At 47.5% G+C, this 19,008-nt stretch overlaps 1 protein-coding gene and 1 long non-coding RNA gene across 2 annotated transcripts; one reads left to right on the top strand and one right to left on the bottom strand.

Annotated features, from left to right (window-relative positions):
* Positions 1 to 3,129: 3,129 nt before the first annotated feature.
* Positions 3,130 to 11,529, bottom strand: GPR15LG (G protein-coupled receptor 15 ligand). The gene is made up of 3 exons (XM_015067035.3): positions 11,283 to 11,529; positions 9,343 to 9,432; positions 3,130 to 4,086 (listed from the first exon to the last, which is right to left on the bottom strand). Exons 1-3 carry the CDS (start codon positions 11,350 to 11,352, stop codon positions 4,001 to 4,003), a joined length of 246 nt encoding a protein of 81 aa, XP_014922521.1. The 5' UTR covers positions 11,353 to 11,529; the 3' UTR covers positions 3,130 to 4,000.
* On the top strand, positions 6,420 to 16,681 carry LOC128312730 (uncharacterized). The gene is made up of 3 exons (XR_008292417.1): positions 6,420 to 9,267; positions 10,115 to 10,223; positions 15,220 to 16,681. It is a non-coding gene; the product is annotated as an uncharacterized LOC128312730 (long non-coding RNA).
* Positions 16,682 to 19,008: the final 2,327 nt, after the last annotated feature.

Below are 19,008 nucleotides of genomic sequence, written 5' to 3'. Positions count from 1 at the left end.
GTGAACTAACCAGTTAGGGCATGGCCCTGTAAGGCTCCAGAAAGTGGTCTACTCTGGACAGTTTACCCAAAAATAAGCTCAGAGACGAATCAGCAGAATGGGTGAGTCCACGAGGCTGTAAAGTGCTTGTGGTGCCCAACTGGAGGTTCGATGATAGCTGGAGATGAAATGGGTCCAGGGGGACATAATCTTGAGTGGGGTTGGGGAGGGGGGAGACACCTGGATCCGTCTAATGTGCTGGAAACAGACCTGTGACCGCCACTTGGCTTCTATTTCAGAGCCAGGCGCTTCTCATTGTCTCATTTAGTCTCCCTAACAGCCCTCTGTGACAGCCTCATTTTACGGGTGGGGAATCTGGGGCTCTGAGAGGTCACCTGACCTCCCTAATGTCACACAACAGGCATATGACAGAACCCTCATTTGAACCCAAATCTGGGAAGCTTGTGCACTGTCAACGATACCACATGTCCCACCTAGTCAGAGTGTGAGCCCCTTTAGTTGCCATGGGGACCGCACACTTTCTCTAGTGACACTAGTGTAAACTGTCAATCAGTCTAGGTTCTTAAGGAGTCAAGTAAGGGCAAAATAAGAATTAAAGTTTTATAAATTGAAGTCCCTTGTGGATGTTTGGAATCCTCATGGGATCCCCAGTAGCCTTGAATCACCTTATTTGTCAGACTTTCCCTGAAGGCTCAGTCTACCCTTTGAGAGTGAAGTTCTTCCACCAAATTTAAAATCTCATGTTGCAACTTCTGGAGGTGACATCCCACAGGTGAGTGGGAAGGAAAGAGTTTGGCCTTTGGCCAGCCTCTAGCTCTGTACAGGAATCTCTGGGAACCAGTCTCAGGCTTTCCCTTACTTCCCCTTACTTTCCAGAGTCAGGGAGGGTGGGAACAGAGTCCTCAGCTCCCTTTTGTGCCTCCCACCTTTGGTCTGGGCTGCTCTGAGGGGCTGGCATCCCTGGAAGGTCCCATGGGGTCACTGCCCTTCCTACCCAAGGCTGGTCTCCTGCACGCCAGAGGCTCAGAGCCATGGGCACTGCATTCCTGCCCCACAGAGACAGCCTCCTCTCTCCCCCAACATTCTGCTGTGTCCTTTTAATTGTGTACATTAAGTGACTGGTCTTTCCTACCTGAAAAAGAAGCTGAGGCTCCTGGGGTTTGTGCTTTCCTGAGCAGAAGGCTAGACTTGGTTCAGTGGCCAGACACATGGCCTCTGAATTGTTTTTCCTGTTGACTTTCAAGTACATGTGTTTAGTTATATGTCAGTGTTTTCTTTACAGTGTGTGTGTGTGTGTGTGTGTGTGTGTGTGTGTGTGTGTGTGTGTGTGTGTGTTAGGGGGCAGGAGTTTGGTGGTGATGGAGAGAGGAAGGATTGGGAACAAGGATGTTGAACGGTCAGCTGTCACAGTGCTAGTAGCTGAGTGGTTCACCTCGCCAAGGGCGTTCCCGGTGAGGGTCTGACACAGCACAGGAATGTTCACCGTGGACTTGTCTCCATAGCCCCAGCTACCGAGTCTATAAGGCCACACCACTGCTGCTCAGAAACCCCTCAAATTCCTCTTCTGTGCCTTCGTTGGCCCTGCCTTAGTTCCGGCTCATTCCACCTTCTCCTAATAGCCCTTCTTCCCTGCATTCCCTGCAGTTGCTGTGAATTCTCCTCAAACCCTCAAGTCTTCTGCCTGGCCTTTACTGTTCCTCTTCTTCATCCCAGACACACACACACACGCACGCACACACACATATGCTTGCACGCTCACACACATATCCCTTCTCCAGCTGGAATGTTCCCATAATTCAGCCCAAGCATCAGCTCATCTTTTTCCTCCTGTGCCCGGACCTCTGTTAATGCCCCGGGGCTCACACCCTGGTGCTTCTCAGCCCTCGAGGACTGCATTTGTTCATGTCTGAGCCTCAGAAGCTGGCGTGATGGGACAACTGCCTACCCTGGGAACGGGTGAGTGAGTGAAGGGACCAGCCCATGAATGCAGCCTCTGTATGGAATTGAAAGGTCTGGCCTATGACAAGGTAAGGACTCTGGCTTGCCCTAGGACCATTGTCCCCAGAGCCCTGTGCCAGAGAACTTCCACCCATCGATCCTCAAAGCTGTGGGCCTGGCGCTTTCAGACACAGACTGTGGGGTGGCATGGGGAGGGCTTCTCACCTTCCTGGGAGAATCAGATTAGAAGGGAGCTTTACCGGAAAGATGAGCCTCTTAGACCTGGCCATCTGTTCCTTCTGAGTCACAACCCCGGCTCATTGTGGGTAGAAGCATAGCCCCCAGCGAGGGCAGGGAAGGCAGGGACTTCCCTGAACCATTTTCCTCTGTGTGCCATGCCCTCTGTGGGTACTTTCCATCACCCACTGTGCCCTTTCAGTCCTCTGGATGGGTGCTGGGGTCTCCATTTTACAGAAAAGGGAACCGACTTGCCCAGGTCACACAATTCTGGGTAGGCCTGGGATTTGAGTCCTGGTGTGTCAGACCAAGAATGTTGTTATTGTCAGTAGTCCTCACCCCCCTTCTCCTAGTTAGATTTTCTCATGATGAAGGAGTGGCCTTCAGGAGAGGCTTTGGGGCATGGGTTTCCTCTAGCAGAAAGCTGTGGCTCAGGCCCAATCACTGACTTCTTTTTTTTTTTCTTTAACGTTTATTTATTTATTTTGAGAAAGAGAGTGCATGTGAGCAGGGGAGGGGCAGAGAGAGAGAGAGAGGGAGAGAGAGAATCCCAAGCAGGCTGCACACTGACAGAGCAGAGCCTGATTCTGGGCTCAATCTCATGAACCGTGAGATCATGATACGAGCTGAAACCAAGAGTCGGATGCTTAACCAACTGAGCCACCCGGGGACACCAATCACTGACTTTCCTTTTTGTCATTTTTGCTGCTTTAAATGTTTATTTATTTTTGAGAGAGAGAAAGAGACAGAGGGAGAGGGGCAGAAGAGAGGGAGACAGAAGATCTGAAGCAGGCCCCGGTGCTGATAGCAGAGAGCTCAATGCGGGGCTCCAGCTCACAAACATTGAGACCCTGACCTGAGCCCAAGTTGGACGCTTAACCGACTGAGCCACCCAGGTGCCTCCCAATCACTGACTTTCTTAAACATGGATGTTGCATGTGCATTTTGTGTATGTATGTATGTATGTATGTATGTATGTATTTATTTATTTATTATTTGGGGTTTTTTGTTTGTTTTGTTTCAGTGTTCTTTCCAGCAGATTCACATCAGGAAGTTAGGAAGGGGTTCCTTCAGAGGCCATCGGATGTGGGACGGTTAAGGGCTGTGTGTACCTCAGGATGCAGTCTTGGTCACTGCTCTTGGGGACCTGTTACCTGCTCCCTAGCAGGATCAGAATTGTCTGAGTTTGTAGCTGTCAAAAGTCACAGTGGAATCTTGACTGTCAACACTGTAGAGGCCAGGAGGGGACTGAGACCAGGTGGGCTGAGCCTGAATAACTCGGAAAGTGGGGGGCATGAGTGGGACTAGCATCTAGAATTCCGGAACTTTCTCAGGGCCCTTGCTGACCAAGGTGAAGCCCCACAACATCCCAGCTCACTGCCGGGAAGGTTGAAAAGCATAGTGAAACCCATTGGTGCCAGTGACTGATGGTCTTCCTTAGAGGGTTTTTCAGTCTCTGAACTTTACATCTCTGAAGCTGACATGCACCCAGAGAGGCTAAGTTACTTGTCCAAGGCCACACAGCAAGACAGGCATTCCAGCGTTTTGACCTTTGTATCCAGGTTGTGGTTTTCAGAAAATTCTGGTTCAGGCTTTTCTAAAAGGCAGCGTGAGCACATTCCAACATAGCAGGGAAGAAATGTTGTGTCTTTAAGAGAAGAGGCTTATGGTTCATGGGCAGAAGCTTCCATGGGCCAAGGCTCTTGGCATCTCTGCCCTCAGCCCCAGCTTCAAGAGGAGCATCCTGAGAGAACCTGAGACTTCTGGGTGCCTCAGGCACTGGGCATGAGGGTCTCAACCTGTGTGCAGACTTGTTTGGGCAGCATTACACTTGCGGGAGAGCCCCAGGTACTACCCAAGTGCGGGACCCTGGCTTGACTTTGCACTGTCTGCAGATCCTCACATGGCGCCCTGGGAAGGAGCAATGGGCAGGTAACACAAGACAAGAGCCAGGCAGAGTGGGGGAGGAGAAAGGGGAGAACACAATTAACGTTCATTTCCAGGCTCAAAGTGTTTTTAAAAATCAAGGCAAGAATCAGACCTTATCTCCTTCCTGGAGACCCAGAAGGAAGGGCTTTCATGGCAAACATGACCAGCTCAGGTTATTTCAGTCCTGTCAGGGAGGAATCTGATTTACTGGCATCAGATGGAGAGAAGGAGGCTTATGTGCCAAACTGGCTTTGTCAACAAGAGTCCACTAAAGTTGAAGGGTCTGGTTTCTGATGGCCACAGTAGGAGGGTCTGCCCACGTCACTTGCAGGCCCTCAGACTCCTCAGGCTATTTCCTTCTGGACTGTGAGTTGCAGGCAATATGTGTCTCAAAGCTATGTTTGCATCTTGACAAACCAGTCCCACTTATGGGAGGAATAGTCCACAAAAAAAAAAAAGTCCACAAAAAAAGCATTAAACTGTTCTTCATAGTTTTGTTTTGAATACCAGAAAAACAATTTCTGGAAACAATCTGAATATTCTATGGTAGAGAAATGGTAAGTTAGGTATGGTATCTTATGGTATCTCATCATGATGGAAATGTTTAATGTGAGAAAATTCTGTGATTATGAAGACTGTAGCAAGAGGAAAAAAATACTCACAATGTAACATTAATTTTAAAAGTAAGAAAATGAGGTACAATAAAAATAAAACTGGATGAATATGGTTGCTTGAAAAAAAAATAAAAGAAACACAAATGAATGTGAAGATTACTAAATTGTTGTGATGAGACTATTCTTTTTTTTTCCTCCCTTCTGTTTCCAGATTATTACTATATGCAAGGTGGTATGATAGTTAAGAACATAGAATCTGGGGGCGCCTGGCTGGCTCAGTTGGGTAAGTGTCCAACTGGCTCAGGTCACGATCTCACGGTTCGTGGGTTCGAGTCCCGCTCTGTGCTGTCAGCACTGGATTCCCTGGATCCTGCTTCCGATTCTGTGTATCCCTCTCTCTCTCTCTCTCTCTCTCTGCCCCTCTCCCACTCGTACTCTGTCTTTCTCTCTTAGAAATAAATAAGCATTAAAAAAATAAAATAAAATAAAAAAAGAACATAGAATCTGGAGCCAGAGTATTCGGATTCAAAGCCCCAGCTCTACCACTTACTTACTAGCTGTGTGCCTTTCAATAAGTTACTTAACCTCTCTGTGCTTTGGCTCCTCATCTGTAAAAATGGGGGTAGTAATGTTATCTAACTCTTAAGATTGTGAGGATTAAATGAGTTAGCAGATGTAAGTGTTAGACAATAATTGCTATATAACCACCAGCTATAAAAATAAATTTAATTATAATTTATCCATAGCCTCATGTCTCAATCATAAATAAGTGCTAACATTGGTATAGTTGTCTTTGTATTTTGTCTTCCTATTTGAAAGTGCTTTCATCTTCCAACAGTGATAGTCATGGTACTATCATGGTACAGTGTAAAGTACTTTTTTTTTATTAATATAATGTCATGAGAATTTTCCACTAGAATTTCTGATGGGGGACCATGGTTTCCTGAACACTGCTTGCAACTTCTGTCCACCCTCCTCAGATCCCCAGGACTCTCTTCTCTGGCTCCTACAATAAATACTGTGGTTGACTTATTGCACACATAGTCACAATTCTCCACCCTGTTTTTGCAATGTGACTTTGTAGCTCCTCCCACCAAAATATGGGGCCTGCTTCTCCTTTCCTTCAATCTGAGCTGCCCCGGTGACTTCCTTTGGCCAGCTGAATGCAGCGGAGGTAAAGGTGGGCCAGTTCTGAGGTGCTTAGGTGCTTTCACTCACATAGGTGGAACCCTGCAGCTTCTGTGGAGAAGTTTGGGCTGGCCTGTTGGAGGATGAGAGACCATGTGGAAGAAGGTCCAGTTGCCTAACTGAGACCCTCCAAGACTTACAGACCACTGGCCCCCAAACATGTGAGAGAGCCCAGCCAAGGTCAGCAGAATGGTGTATCCAACCCTTGGAAGAATAAATGAGCCTGTTCAGCTGACCTGCAGATTCATGGAAAATGAGAATACATGTAGTTTGGGCCACTGAAGTTGGGAGTGTTTAGTTACGCAGCTACGGCTAATGGATATAACCCCCGGAGGAGAAAGGCTACAGATATGAGACCCTCTGATTGGTCCACTGGATAGGATGGGTGGGGCACCCTCTTCACCTCTTCCCTTCCAGGGTCCATTGTACTGGCTCTTGTGTCAACCCAGGTGTCATGCAAAGTTGCCAAAACCCTCAAGTAATCACGCTGGTGGTCCTCAATGGGTAGTCTGGTCCCCTTTCTGAAGACAAGGATAACCCCCTGGAGGGGGAGGAATCTCTCTGGGCCCCTTCTCCCCCATCTCCCACTGTGGGTCAAGTAATTTTGCTTGTCTTCAAAACAGGGAGGGTGGAACAGAGCTCTCAGGTCCCAGGCAGTCTGTGGGAGGGGCAGGCACACTCTCAGGCTCCAGGGGTCTTCAAACAAGACCTCCCCAGTCTTGCCCAGGAGCTTCCTCACCAACAACCTCAGGACACCTGGAAGGAGGATGGCCTGACAGAGGTCCTAGGTGGGGTCTGTCATTCTGCCCCCCGCCTAAGCTTGATGCCTGTCCAGCACTAAGAGTTAACAAACTGAACACTCCACGAAAAAACTGTTGCTATGACACGCTGCTACACAGATTGACACAAACTTTTCAAATACTTTGGAGAAATCTTTGTTTAGCAAATCGGTAAACGTGGTAAATTCAGCCCACTGACTTTTGGAGATGGTTTTGTCGAACCGACCCAAGATCCTGTGCCTGCCATGTCCTGTCATCCCCACGGGCCTGGCACTGCACTTATGTGTGAACCAAGGCTCAGGAAAGACACTTTACATTGAAGAGTCCCACGCTGGCATGTGTATGTCTAACTGGTATTGTCAGCCCAGGGACATCCTCCAGGCACCCTTGGTTATTTTCTCTTTGGACAGGTAGGCAGACACTCTTATACACCGGGGGGCCAGAGGACAGAGGCCACATTCCCAGAGTTTGGCATGCTCAGCAGCTCTGTTGTTGATGACCTGGCCCCAGGATCAGGCCCAGAAAATGGTGGGTGGAACCACCAAGCCCGGGCAAGAAGGCACGGGCCTTGGTTTTCAGTGTTGAAATTTCTGGCCTCCCGCTTCAGGCACCCTGGCAGGGCTCTGACTTCCCCAGCAGGCATGTTTATGGGGGTAATGCCTGGCTATAGTCATGACTTCACTGTCTTCTTACCATAGCCTGGCAAGGTAGAGTCTGGGATCGTACCCTTTCACAGGTGAGGAGATTGAGGCTTAGCAGAGCTGGGCGACCTGCTCAAGGGCACACAGCTAGCAGGTGGTGGAGCTGAGATTCCAACCCAGATGTCGCTTTGCTTTGGGGAAGTCTGAGGTCTTGGGAATGCGAGTGTCTTCACAAGCATGCTGCGGGACCTGCTCTCTATGGAGGAGCCAGTTTGTTGTAGTGGAAAGAGGTAGACACATCCGGCTCCTGGCTCTGCCTCAGATTCTTTCTGAGCCTCGGTTTCCCAAATTGTAAAATGGTGACAATGCTTCCCTGATGTGGTTCCAAAGATTTAAATTAGATTGTACAATAAGGACCCGATAAAAAGGTTTGTTTTTCTCTTTTTGTTCTAAGTTGTTTGCAATTTTCTGCAATGGAATTAAAAATATGTACGTACACTGAAAGAAATCCAGAGTCAACATGGAATCCGTGCACCTTGATTATTCTAAAGTGTTGAGTGAGTAACAAAACAGCTGCCCTGTACTGGGCACAAGGAGTTAACTGGCTGTGTTTCCTAGGATCTGTGTGTGCGTGTGTGCATGTGTGTGTATGTGCACGCACATCCCTAACGTCGTTTTACTTCCTGTGAGTGCATCCATCCTGGGGAAGGGTTTGGGGATGGACTCACTCAGTAGGGAGGGACTCTTACCTCTCCCTTCCCTCGGCTTTGCCTTATTTCTTTCATGGAAACACTCCTCCTCCTTCACCAGGCTGGGGCCTCAGAGGAGAGCAGAGCTGCAGTCAGCCTGTCAGTGCACTTCCTCTCACCTTTCCTGGGTGGGTGCTTCACACTTGGGTGCAGGGTGTGAGAACGGGTTATTTTTACCGCAGCTGGATGTGATGCCAGTCTGGAGGGAGGGGCTGTCAGCCTCTCTGGAGAGGTGGCCAGAGGCTAAGGAGTGCTGTCTCTCTCTCTCTCCCTGTCCTTCATACCCAAGCTCCCGCTTTGTGCACAGGACTCTTGGTAGTTGGTGGGATTGGGGGATGGGTGGGAGGACCTGGCTCTGGTCATGGGCTCCCTGGGCCATGGTCCCAGAGGTGCCAGCAGGACTGGGGCCTTCTCAGACCTTAGCTGCGGAGAATCGGGGGCAGGAGCCTTGGATTAGTGTCAGGCCTGGCTGGCTCTAGGCTCTGCAGCTTTCCCTGGGGGGCTGCATGCACCAGGCTGTGGGGCCCTCCTACCCAAGGCCAGCAGAAGTCTCCTAGTGCTAACTTCACACCCAGGCCACTCCCATGCACCAGCTGGCCCTCAGCCTGGGCCGGTGCTGGGAGCTGGGTACCTGCAGCCTCCTTCGGGGCTGTCTCCCTCACCAGCCGGGGCCCCTGGGGGCCTCGTGGGAGAGGGCAGTCTTGCTCCTCCAGGCCTCACCCTGGCTCTGCACCTCCAGCCTGGTTCCTGGGACGCATGCTGCCTGCCCTCATCTCTGGGACGTTCTGAGCCTGGGAGTCCCATCCACCCACTGGTCACCTTTCCTCATGTGGCAGCTCACGAGGCCAGCCCTACCTTGGGTAGTAGCTTCCATGAACACCTTGCAACTCACCAGCCTCTCTGTCTTCCGTGGCTCCCTCCTGCCCATCTCAGGCCTCCATGCCTGCTGCTTCCCCTGCCTGAACCCTCCCCTCTGTCTCCCTGCCGTTCTTCAGGTCTCAAATGCGGCCTCCTCTGATGCCTCCCACCCAGGCCGGGGGTGTTCCCAGTACCGTTTTCTAATTGCATGTTGTTCTTCTCTTGACAGAACGTATTGAGTTCAAAATGATTAATTTTTCATTTTTCCACACTAGAGCGGAAGCTCCATGAGGCCAAGATCACATCTGCTGTGGCCCCTCTGTGCCAGGCACAGGTGAGGGCTGATCCACATATATGGCCTGTCCCATGGCCTCCCCAGAGCCTCTTACCATCTGGACAGGGTGCTTACCTTTCTGGGCTGTCGGGACAGGACTAGGAACTCGGGAACAGCAAAGCTTGCCTTTCCGGGGCTTGGCAAGATGCCTAGAATGCCTTCTCCCTGAGGGTAGACACAGAGGGGCAGAGGCCCTTCCTTAGTGTGTTGGGGACACCATGAGGTTGGATCTGTGTACAAGTGACTTGAGTCAGCCTCCGCTCCCAAGGTACAAAGGTCAGGGATATTTATTGAAGGAAACTCAGGAAGAGCCAGGCTGTGGGAGGGCCTGGGGAAAGGGGGGGGCCTGGAGGTGATTTATTTTTCAGAAATAACAAAGTCATTGTGTGCAGATACTCTCTTCCTCATGTCCCTGTCCAAAACACAGCATCCTCACTCAAAGTATCTATGCCCTTTGACCTGATATTCTCCCTTTGGCAATCTAGCCTAAGAAAATAATCTTAAATACAAGGAATGTTTTACATACACATATGCTCTTACCACATACTTAAAATAGTGCAAAATTATGAACCATCTACATGTCGAAGCATGAAATTCATCATAGCACACTTGATGGCAAGTTATACCTAAAAATATTACTTAAATAATACTATTTGGAGAATATGCCAGAAATACTCCTAAATGTTTTAGAAACTTTATGGGGAAAGGTATTCATATTCATTGAATTGTCATTAAGGTAACAGTGGCAACGTCTAGCATGCCCCCAAATAAAGGTCTGATAAACTGCATTGCTTTGGACTGTGTTTATGAGGAATTCTAATCACTGTTTTCTGTGTTACATATGCAGCAATGTTCACTGCAGAAAGTTCAGAAAACAAATACTTCCTATCATCCTACCGCTCAGAGATGACGACTGTTGACATTTTGGTGTAAATGCTTCCAGAATAATTTTAATAGTAAGTATTTTTGGTGATTATATAGTAATATAGTGATTTTAAAAAGATACAATGTTTAACATATAGAGATATATCAATTACCAAAAATGCTTGTCTGCAATATTGAAAAGAAATAAAATGTTAAACGTGGCTATATTCCTGAGTCACGAAGATATGGGTGTTTTTCAACCCTATCTATTTATTTGTCTATGCTCCCAAATCCAATAAATGTTAAAATAACCATAATTGCTTTTTTTTTATAGGGATGGTACTTTTTTATTTTTTAATTTTTTTTAACATATAATTTATTGTCAAATTGGTTTCCATACAACACCCCGTGCTCATCCCAAGGGGTGCCCTCCTCAATTCCCATCACCCACTTTCCCCTCTTCCTCACCCCCCATCAACCCTCAGTTTATTCTCAGTATTTAAGAGTCTCTTAACCATAAGTGCCTTAAAAAAATAATAAAAGTAGGCAGTGTCTAGAGAGTTAGGCAAGAGAAAAAGCTCAAAATAGCTAACCTGAATGAAACAAAGGCAGGAGTGCTAAATATTCATATCCACCGAGGTACAGGGAACATCTCTCCCACTTCTAAACACATACAAACATGCCTCCCCCACCCCCCCACCCCCCAACCACCACCACACCGTACTCATCTCATCTGTTGCAGCTGTTTGCTGGGATGCTCAGACTCACACAGTCTCCACAAAATTCACCGTACTACAGGCATGATACGAGTACAAGAGAGTGGCTCTAGAATTTCTAGCTAGGTAGGATTTAGGTGCAAGAATCTTGCCAGGAGGTTGCATGTTTGCATGGTAAACATCACCTTCACATAGCTGGTGTGTGGGTTTGGGAGAACTGGAGCTACAGATGGAGATCATGGGGTCTAAAGTTCCCAGGCCACCCCTTGGTGCTGCCACTGTATACAGAGGTGCTACAGATTCAGGAGTGAGATCCTGTCTTCCCAGGCCCAGGACTGCCTGCTGGGGGCCTGCCCTCCAACATTTTCTGATTCCAACCTTCCCAGGCCCTGCATTCCCTGCTTGGGAACCAGCACTTTGGGGGGACAGCCCTACCTTCCACGGAGAAGATGGAGAAGCAGAGGAGCAAGATGCAGAGCAATCTGGAGAGGGCTAGAAACCTCATGGTGGGGTGGTGGGAACTTCACGTCCTGGGGAGACAGCAGTGCCGCACAAGTCCTCCCTTGGGGCCACCTCAGACATTTATAGAGTGACAGAGTGAGGTGTTTCCCAATGGGCAGGGCACCAGCAGGCTTGCAATTCTCATAAAGGGTAGAGTCAGCCGCTCCCAAGAGGAAAAAACCAGCTTTTCGAGAAGTTGAGAGTATTCAGTGAACTGTAACACACAGAGCTATAAACGCCCGGCTACGGGAGCTCCCAGAGCTGGCTTCAGTGGTCAGAGTGGCAAACCCCTGCCAGGGAAGGGCCACTTCCCAGTGTTGAACGTTAACTTTTAGTGTCAGTAATAATTCCATCACACACAGATCTTCCTGTTCATTCCTAAGATGGGGAAGGAGGACCATAAAACTCTTTGCAAACCTCAGAGAGGACTTCTAAGCAATTGGTGAAATGTAGGGAGCAGAGAGCCTGGAATCAGATGACGTGGGTTTGAGCTCTTGCTTTGCACAGGATTTATCAGCAGTGTGACCCTGGAACTTGCCACTGAATGCTTCTGAGTCTGCTTCCCATCTGTGAAATGGGCACAAGCATGAGCGAGGGCATGTGTGAGAGGCCATGTGCAACGTGGGGGATATCGATATAGCTGTTAAGGGCTGCAGCTGGACCTTGATGGATGTTTATGATGAAGTGAAAGGGCACTTCAGGTAGAAGATCAGCCTGAGCAAATGTGTGGAGAAGCAAACATCTTACAAGGGTGGCCATAGGGAAGAGTCTGCCAGTGGGTGCAGAAGGCTGCTTGTCACCTATTCACCGAACGTATTCTGTGGGCTAGGCCATGCACTTGGCCCGGGAGACATGGAAGACGCTGGGCCTGACCTCAGGGAGCTTCCGTTGGTGGAGGCAAGCCATGCAGATACTCAGAATTTGTGTTTGCCCTTGTGGTATCATGGCCATCTGTCCTTTGCCTTAATGAGTGTGCCCTTCTAGCCAACTGGCTATCTGGTTTCCAGCTTTGAAGGGCACATGGGAAGATGCCAGTGTCTGGTTCAGCTCCCCCAGGATCTTGCTGGTTCCTGGCAGCCAATCGAGACATTCCCTGCTGCCCGAGACTGGCTAACAGTTGCGCTCCACTGGCCCTCCTCTCTTGCTAGAGATTAGAGATAAACAATTTAGACCATGTGTCGGGACAGTTTGGTGAGCAAATCAGTAGTTGGGGATATCTTTTTAAAGTCAGCGTTTATGCATTCACATCCACACAAAGAAACTGGTTGGGCTGCTGGGCTTAAGAACCACATGTCGTATCATGTTAGGCACCTGCCCAGCCCCTGCCTGATTCCCTTTCCAAGCTGTTCTCTGAATCCTGAAGGCTGTGCTGAGCATGCAGTGGCCATAGCAGAGGGTATGGTCAGGGAGACCCCGGGGAGCCTACCAGGGACAACTCCAGGTGCCTTAGGAGAGCCTTTGGAGCAGCCACTTTTGGAAAGGGCCAGGAAGAGGGTGGGACTTGTCCTCAGCCTGCATTTGACAGCCAGCACACTGTTCTCAAAGGGCATGGTACAGGTCCATAAAGTCAGCGGTTTCCCAACGATGCTTTCTGTAATTAGGATTGTATCCATGGTCTACATCAAGGACTAATGCCACTGTTTTATTTTTATGTGAGGTCATTTGGGGGGTCACCACCAAGTTGGTCAACAGCTTACGTTTGGCTACCACTCACCTGTTACCTGTTGTAATAGGTAGTTTTTGCATTGGCATGGTTCCTGTTTGCTTTTGGCAAAGTGTCATCAGAGGAGCAAAGAGCAACCTATCTGCCAAAGGGGACAGGGATTGGGCCAAATCTGAACTCTAACTGCTTAGCAGTGGTGCAGAAATTAGACTCTCAGGCTAGTGAAGAGGGAGGTTTGTTTGGATTTCTCAGGACCCTCTGCCACTCGGCCGCGGAGTCAGAGAAAGACGTTAGGTTCTCAACACAGCTTTTTTCTCACCACAGATCAGAGCTGTAAGGGTACCTACCACACAGCTAAAGGCCAGCAAAACTGGCTGTCTCCAGGGCTCTGTTCCTTAGCCACTCACACATAGGATTCAGAGATTTGCAGCTATTCCTGGGAACATTTGTTTAAATGGGAAGAATAGATTCAGATGTCAGAATTCCACCCTGATTTTTGAATGCTTATGAAAAATTGCCGAAGCAATCTATGCCCGCACTAGTTTAGATAACACTGGGTATAAAGTATCAGTTTCCCCCAAAACCCCACTCCCCAGAGACCATCACTGTACACAAATTTTCAGCTGCTTTTTTTTTTTTTTTAACATTTCAAGGATAGTTGTCAACTTCTTACTTTAAAAAAGGAAGAAACACCTCTGGCTCTTTAGAATATTTGAAATCTCATGTTTGGTTGTGAGAAGTGAAAATGAGAAGCATTTTAACAGGAACACCTGTTAGTTTTAAGCATATGCAGTTTGGGTACAAAAAATTACATTTGAGGCTTTGAATAAATTATGTAAAGATGATTTTGAAACACTTGGAAGCCTTCCTGAGAAGTCTCCGGAGACACATCCGACACTCAGGGAAATTTACAAGGAAGAAAAAATTTTGAAGTCAAATTCGTGATTTCTAAGGTCAATTAGGAAAATGCCTGAAGCGTCCCCACCCTTTACAGGTAGAACATTTTTGGCCTGTGTCCCACACTTTACTCTTGGTTGCCACACTTTTTTTCCAAACGTGTTTTATGAATCCTGTAATTGATCAGAAATGACTCTCCCTCCTTTATTTGCTTAGCAAATTGCAGATCAGTTTACAATAGAGGAAGGAGCCAGACACTGTTGTGATCCTCAGCTGTCTTATTTAATCCTCCCACCCACCAACCCCAGGGAGGCAGGCACTGAATTTTCATCTTGCAACAAGGGAAAGTGAGGTTTTCTTTCCCCTCACAAAAACACTCATGGCAACTTCTCATCTGGAACCAGCTCGGCCTGACTCCAAAGCTGAGGTTTTTTTCCTAATGTTGGTTCCGTGAGAGCTCACAAGTAGTCGAAAATAACCCACGTTGCTATTTAGCTTACCTGCCGCCCCCAAATTGTACAAGAAACCAATAGCTCCCTCTATTTTTTACAGTTAACCCGAACTTCCTCATAAGCCTCCAGCTCACTGCCTCTTGCTACTGGAATAAGACTGGTAAATGCAGGCAGTGTTCCTTCTACCTCTGCCCTCACTGGTCCCCTGGGTTCTCACCAATGTTGTGCATCCTCCCACTGTCCTTTCTCTGGGGGTGGGCTATCTCCCTGTAGGCAGGACTGTGGGCTACCCTACCTTACCACAGTGGCTGTCAGCAGGCCTCGGGCTCTTCCGTGGGAGTCATGCTGGAATGTCACCTTTTCCACACCACAAAGGCACCTTGGGGAGACTAGAAGGCAAGGTCTTTTTTATCCTGTGGCCACTCATGTGGGTACAGGAATAACTATGAGGCCACTACCTGATAGGAATAATCCCTTGGCTGCTTTCCTGTCTCTGTCTCTGTGTGTCTGGAGTTCTGGGCCCTTTGCCCCCATCACCTCACACCTGCCCCGTGGTTTCAGCCTGGAGCCGGGGACTCAGTACCCCTGTCCACAATTTCTGTCTTCCTAACTCCCCTATACTCTAGAGCCTTGGGGTCCAAGCTCTAACCAGAGCTCTGCCATGTCTTAGCCTGTGCGAACCTGGACAAATTGCTCAACTTCTCTGTTTCTCAGTAAAAGAGTAGCTGAAGCTGGAGAGAAACAGATTCTTTGGATGAGAGGGTAATGCTAAAGTGTCATGCTACATGAAAATAATTGTTAGATTAGGTGGACCATTACCAGAAGACAGGTACATAGCTTTCCTTCCCTTTGTCAACAGCATCCGGTCTCCAAAACAATACCAGCCTCCCACTTGTGTTCAAGGATGTATGACGCTTTTTTAACGTGGAACAATGGTTGTCTTTTCTTGCCTCGATTCAGGTAAAATTAAAAAAAAAAGAAAAAGACACTGAAATTCAGGTCTAAATGACTGAGAGCAGGCCCATTACAAACGTGAAGTTTGACCAAGAGGGTGAGGACCGGGAAAACAATTGTGAGAGAATTGGGTGGCGGGAGGAAGGGCAATGTCAAGGTTGTCCACTTTTGCCAGTGCTTAAAGCCGAGAGAACCGCAGAGTTGGGATGAATCCTGTTTGTCAGCGTCTGTTCTGCGCCTTGCAGGTTTGGCAGCAGGCTTCCCAGAAGAGAGGTGTCACCTTTCTGTATTCTCACCCCCCCATCTAGCATCACCGGGACAGGGCGGGTGTTTGAGGTGCAGCCAGAGCTGTCATCCTGGCGTCAGCTTCAAGCCTGTTGTTGTGGACGCAGCGTGTCAGGGCTACAGGGACCTCGAAGGCTCTGGGTCCAGCTCGTCTGAAAGGAGACGTGCCAAAGGCCGCAGTGTGGAGACATGTTCTGCTTTCTGGGTCTTTCCACTAAGTTCCTAAAATCTGAGAAGTTTCTTTTAGGGTTTTCCAATGTACTTTCTTTCCAGAAGTACTTTCCTTTTGGAAAAAAATTGCTTAGGGGCAGCTATAATATATTGGCAAAGATACACAACACCCCATTTTCCTACCAAATGCCATTTTTTTCCTACTCAGAATTAACACCTGTGAAAATCTTGTCATGATTTCTCCATCTTCTTTGTACATGACTCTTCTACTTCAATGAAGTAGGTGACAATACTCCCATCTTTCCTGAGGCACCCAGTATGGTAAGGGTGACAATTTGTGAGCACACCAGCAGAATCACAAGCACGTTTGGTTTGCAAGCAGAGAAGGCTGGGCTCCCAGCAAGTAAGGCAGGATACCTCCCATGATGCTGCATGTCAGGGCTGCCCAAACATCCCCCTTCCCTCAAGCAAGGAGCCTCCTCCAGGCACCAAGCTCTGTGCTGGTGTGTGTGGACACCTACATTCCTGTGGGCACGCACCCAACTGCCCCCTTTCTCCGAACTCCTGTAGCAATTAGTCTGGATAATGTTTTTGTAGTTTCTAGATGACTTTACAATTACCTTGGGTTATTTGTCGCTATTTCTCACTTTTGACCTACATGGTACCTAATAGAGGGCTCTGTTGACTTAAGCTCCTAGAAGAGTGACTTGTGTTTGGGCCCTAAATTTCCCACTGGAGACCTTCTGTCTCCAACATTCATTGCTCAAAGGTCAGCAGGGCCAGCGGCCTTCTTTCACTCGCAGATTTCTCCTGGCTACTACCCACTGCTTCTGCCCATCAGATGCTGTTTTACAGATTTTTCAAGCCCGGCTAGGACACCAGGGCAGAAAGTTTCTCATTCATCTTTGTCCCCCCCCCCCCCCCCCCCCACAGTTGGTAGAGTTAATTCCTTCAGAATACCAAACTGAACCTATCAAATCCCTCACTCTCTTTTATGAAGTCAGATCACATCAAACCACTAACGCTTTCTCAACTCCCACTAGTCCTGCTTTGGAAGCATTTTTGCATTGCTGGGAAATCAGTCCATTCAACCTGCATGACTTACGTAACTGGGTGTGGGGCTAATTTGTATCCTCTTGTGGAAGATTTCCTCTAAATCATCAGTAAAAGTCGCTACAATTATGGAAAGATAATCCTTCAGTTCCCCATTCTTATAGGACAATGAATTATTAGAAATGGGAAGATCAACTACTGGAATGTTTTTTAATTCTAAAATGCCACTGATTTTAAGATCGTTTAGTTTTGCAAAAAATCCATATTAATTCAGAAATGAAGTATAAAAAACAAAGCTCTTGGTATTGAGGCAACATGACTAATGAGTAAATAAAAATTAAGACCTAGAACAAACACCCTTCCTATGAAATCATCACGTAAATCTTGTTTCACGAAGCTCGGTGATGCTATATAAAACCACTCTGGGGCATACAGGTGAGCAGCCCAGGTGGTTCACACACAAGGAAAGACGTATGATGGTGGCTAGCTGACATATCCAGGTGATTAGGCAACTTGTACAAAGTACTCAGTGGAAAGCATTTGTCTTAAATTTTCAAAAATTGTTCCTAAACTTGTGTGCTCATGTGTGAGCATGAATGGCAATTTGGTCCTGCTAGAAAATATCAATTCTCTATTTCTAGATCCAGTGAGGCTGCAGTACCCCCACCACCTATGAGACTCGGTGGCCCCTTAGGAGAACACCCCACCAGTGAGGAAGCAATACAAATACAAGCCATGAGTGAGGCAGAATGAAATGCTGAGGCAGAGGGGGACAGACTGCACACCTGCCCTCAGGCTAACTGGCTAGAATGGCCCATATTATCCCTCTTCCCTAATTGATTTCATCTTTGCTTCTGGCACAATATGCTCCTTTTGCAATTTTCAAGTGTTATACTGGGGGAACTTTCTCCAGTTTCCTGAACTCCTTTACAAAAGGCCAAGTCTTCAAGGTGATAGCTTTCATCTTTTCCTGAAAAATGGCTTCCATTCTGACTGCTAGCTAAATTGAGTGTATTTAGGGAGAACTCCATCTTACTGATTACATTGACCTTAAAAAAATCGTTTGACCAAGCAATTGAGTAAAGGAGTTTATGGTACTAGATATAACAAATAGGATCTGGGGAAGTAAAACATGATTACCATTTATCCTTCAGATACTGGAACCAATCCCTTTTGATAAACAATAACTTTTTTTTCATTTTTTTAAAATGTTTATTTTTGAGACAGAGATAGAGCATGAACGGGGGAGAGTCAGAGAGAGGGAGACACAGAATCTGAAACAGGCTCCAGGCTCTGAGCTGTCAGCACAGAGCCCACAAACTGTGAGATCATGACCTGAGCCGAAGTCGGACGCTTAACCGACTGAGCCACCCAGGTGCCCCCCCCCTTTTTTTTTTTTATAAACACTAACATTCTAACACTAAGCATTTTTAGCAAAATCTCAACCTATTTAATTTGTACAGTGCTTTTGATTCTCAAACAGGATTTCAGCCCTGTGGCATCCATCCAACTTCCCAGCTTGATTGACTAAGATGTTCGACTCTACCCCTTCTTGCCAGCCATATGACCTTGTGCAAATATCGAACTTCTGTGGGCTTCAGCTTACTCCTTGGAAAATGGGAATATCAAGTATCTAGCCCAAAGTACTCTTATGATTTATGCAAAGGACTTAGCATACAATAAGCAAATAATACAATTGAATCATTGGCAATTAACAGCGTTATCTGCACCCTCCTGCCATACTGGAATGATACAAATCTTGGGTATCACTCAGTTTCAAGAACGTTAACATGGACATACACCCTCTGTCCAGATGAACAATTTTAAAGGAAACATGCCTGCCTTTCTTCCCACGTTCTAATATCTTCAAGTACGTAGAAAACATTCAAGGGTTCGAGGTCCTGACACAGAACACACACACCTGTTGTGAGCAGGAAATCAGGCTTCCAGGGAACTGCCATTTCTTGCCATCCTTCCCTGCTTTCCTACTCTTCCTCCAACATACTCAGGCTGTGTCAAACACCCTCCCTTTACTATGTGCTGAAACAATTGTTTTCTCTTGGAAGACTTCCTCCTGGCACACTTTAGAAACAAAAAGCTTTGTTCACTAATGGACCATGTTTCCCCTGGGTTCAGGCACCATGGTACCTGACACACATGATTTTCCTTTTTTTTTTTTAAGTTT

Source organism: Acinonyx jubatus, chromosome D2 (genome assembly GCF_027475565.1).
Source record: "Acinonyx jubatus isolate Ajub_Pintada_27869175 chromosome D2, VMU_Ajub_asm_v1.0, whole genome shotgun sequence".
Lineage (NCBI taxonomy): Eukaryota > Metazoa > Chordata > Mammalia > Carnivora > Felidae > Acinonyx > Acinonyx jubatus.
The sequence above is the reverse complement of the archived record's forward strand: the minus strand, read 5'-3'. Positions and strand labels throughout refer to the sequence as shown.

What these genes read in the sequence shown, in the direction of transcription:
- GPR15LG (XM_015067035.3), bottom strand. Translation starts at nt 11,352, where the DNA reads ATGAGGTTTCTAGCCCTCTCCAGATTGCTCTGCATCTTGCTCCTCTGC. An exon ending in CTCCATCTTCTCCGTGGAAG is followed by an intron (nt 9,433 to 11,282) that starts GTAGGGCTGTCC and finishes GTCTACCCTCAG; the next exon opens with GGAGAAGGCATTCTAGGCAT. An exon ending in TGTCCCGACAGCCCAGAAAG is followed by an intron (nt 4,087 to 9,342) that starts GTAAGCACCCTG and finishes GCTCCTTCCCAG; the next exon opens with GGCGCCATGTGAGGATCTGC.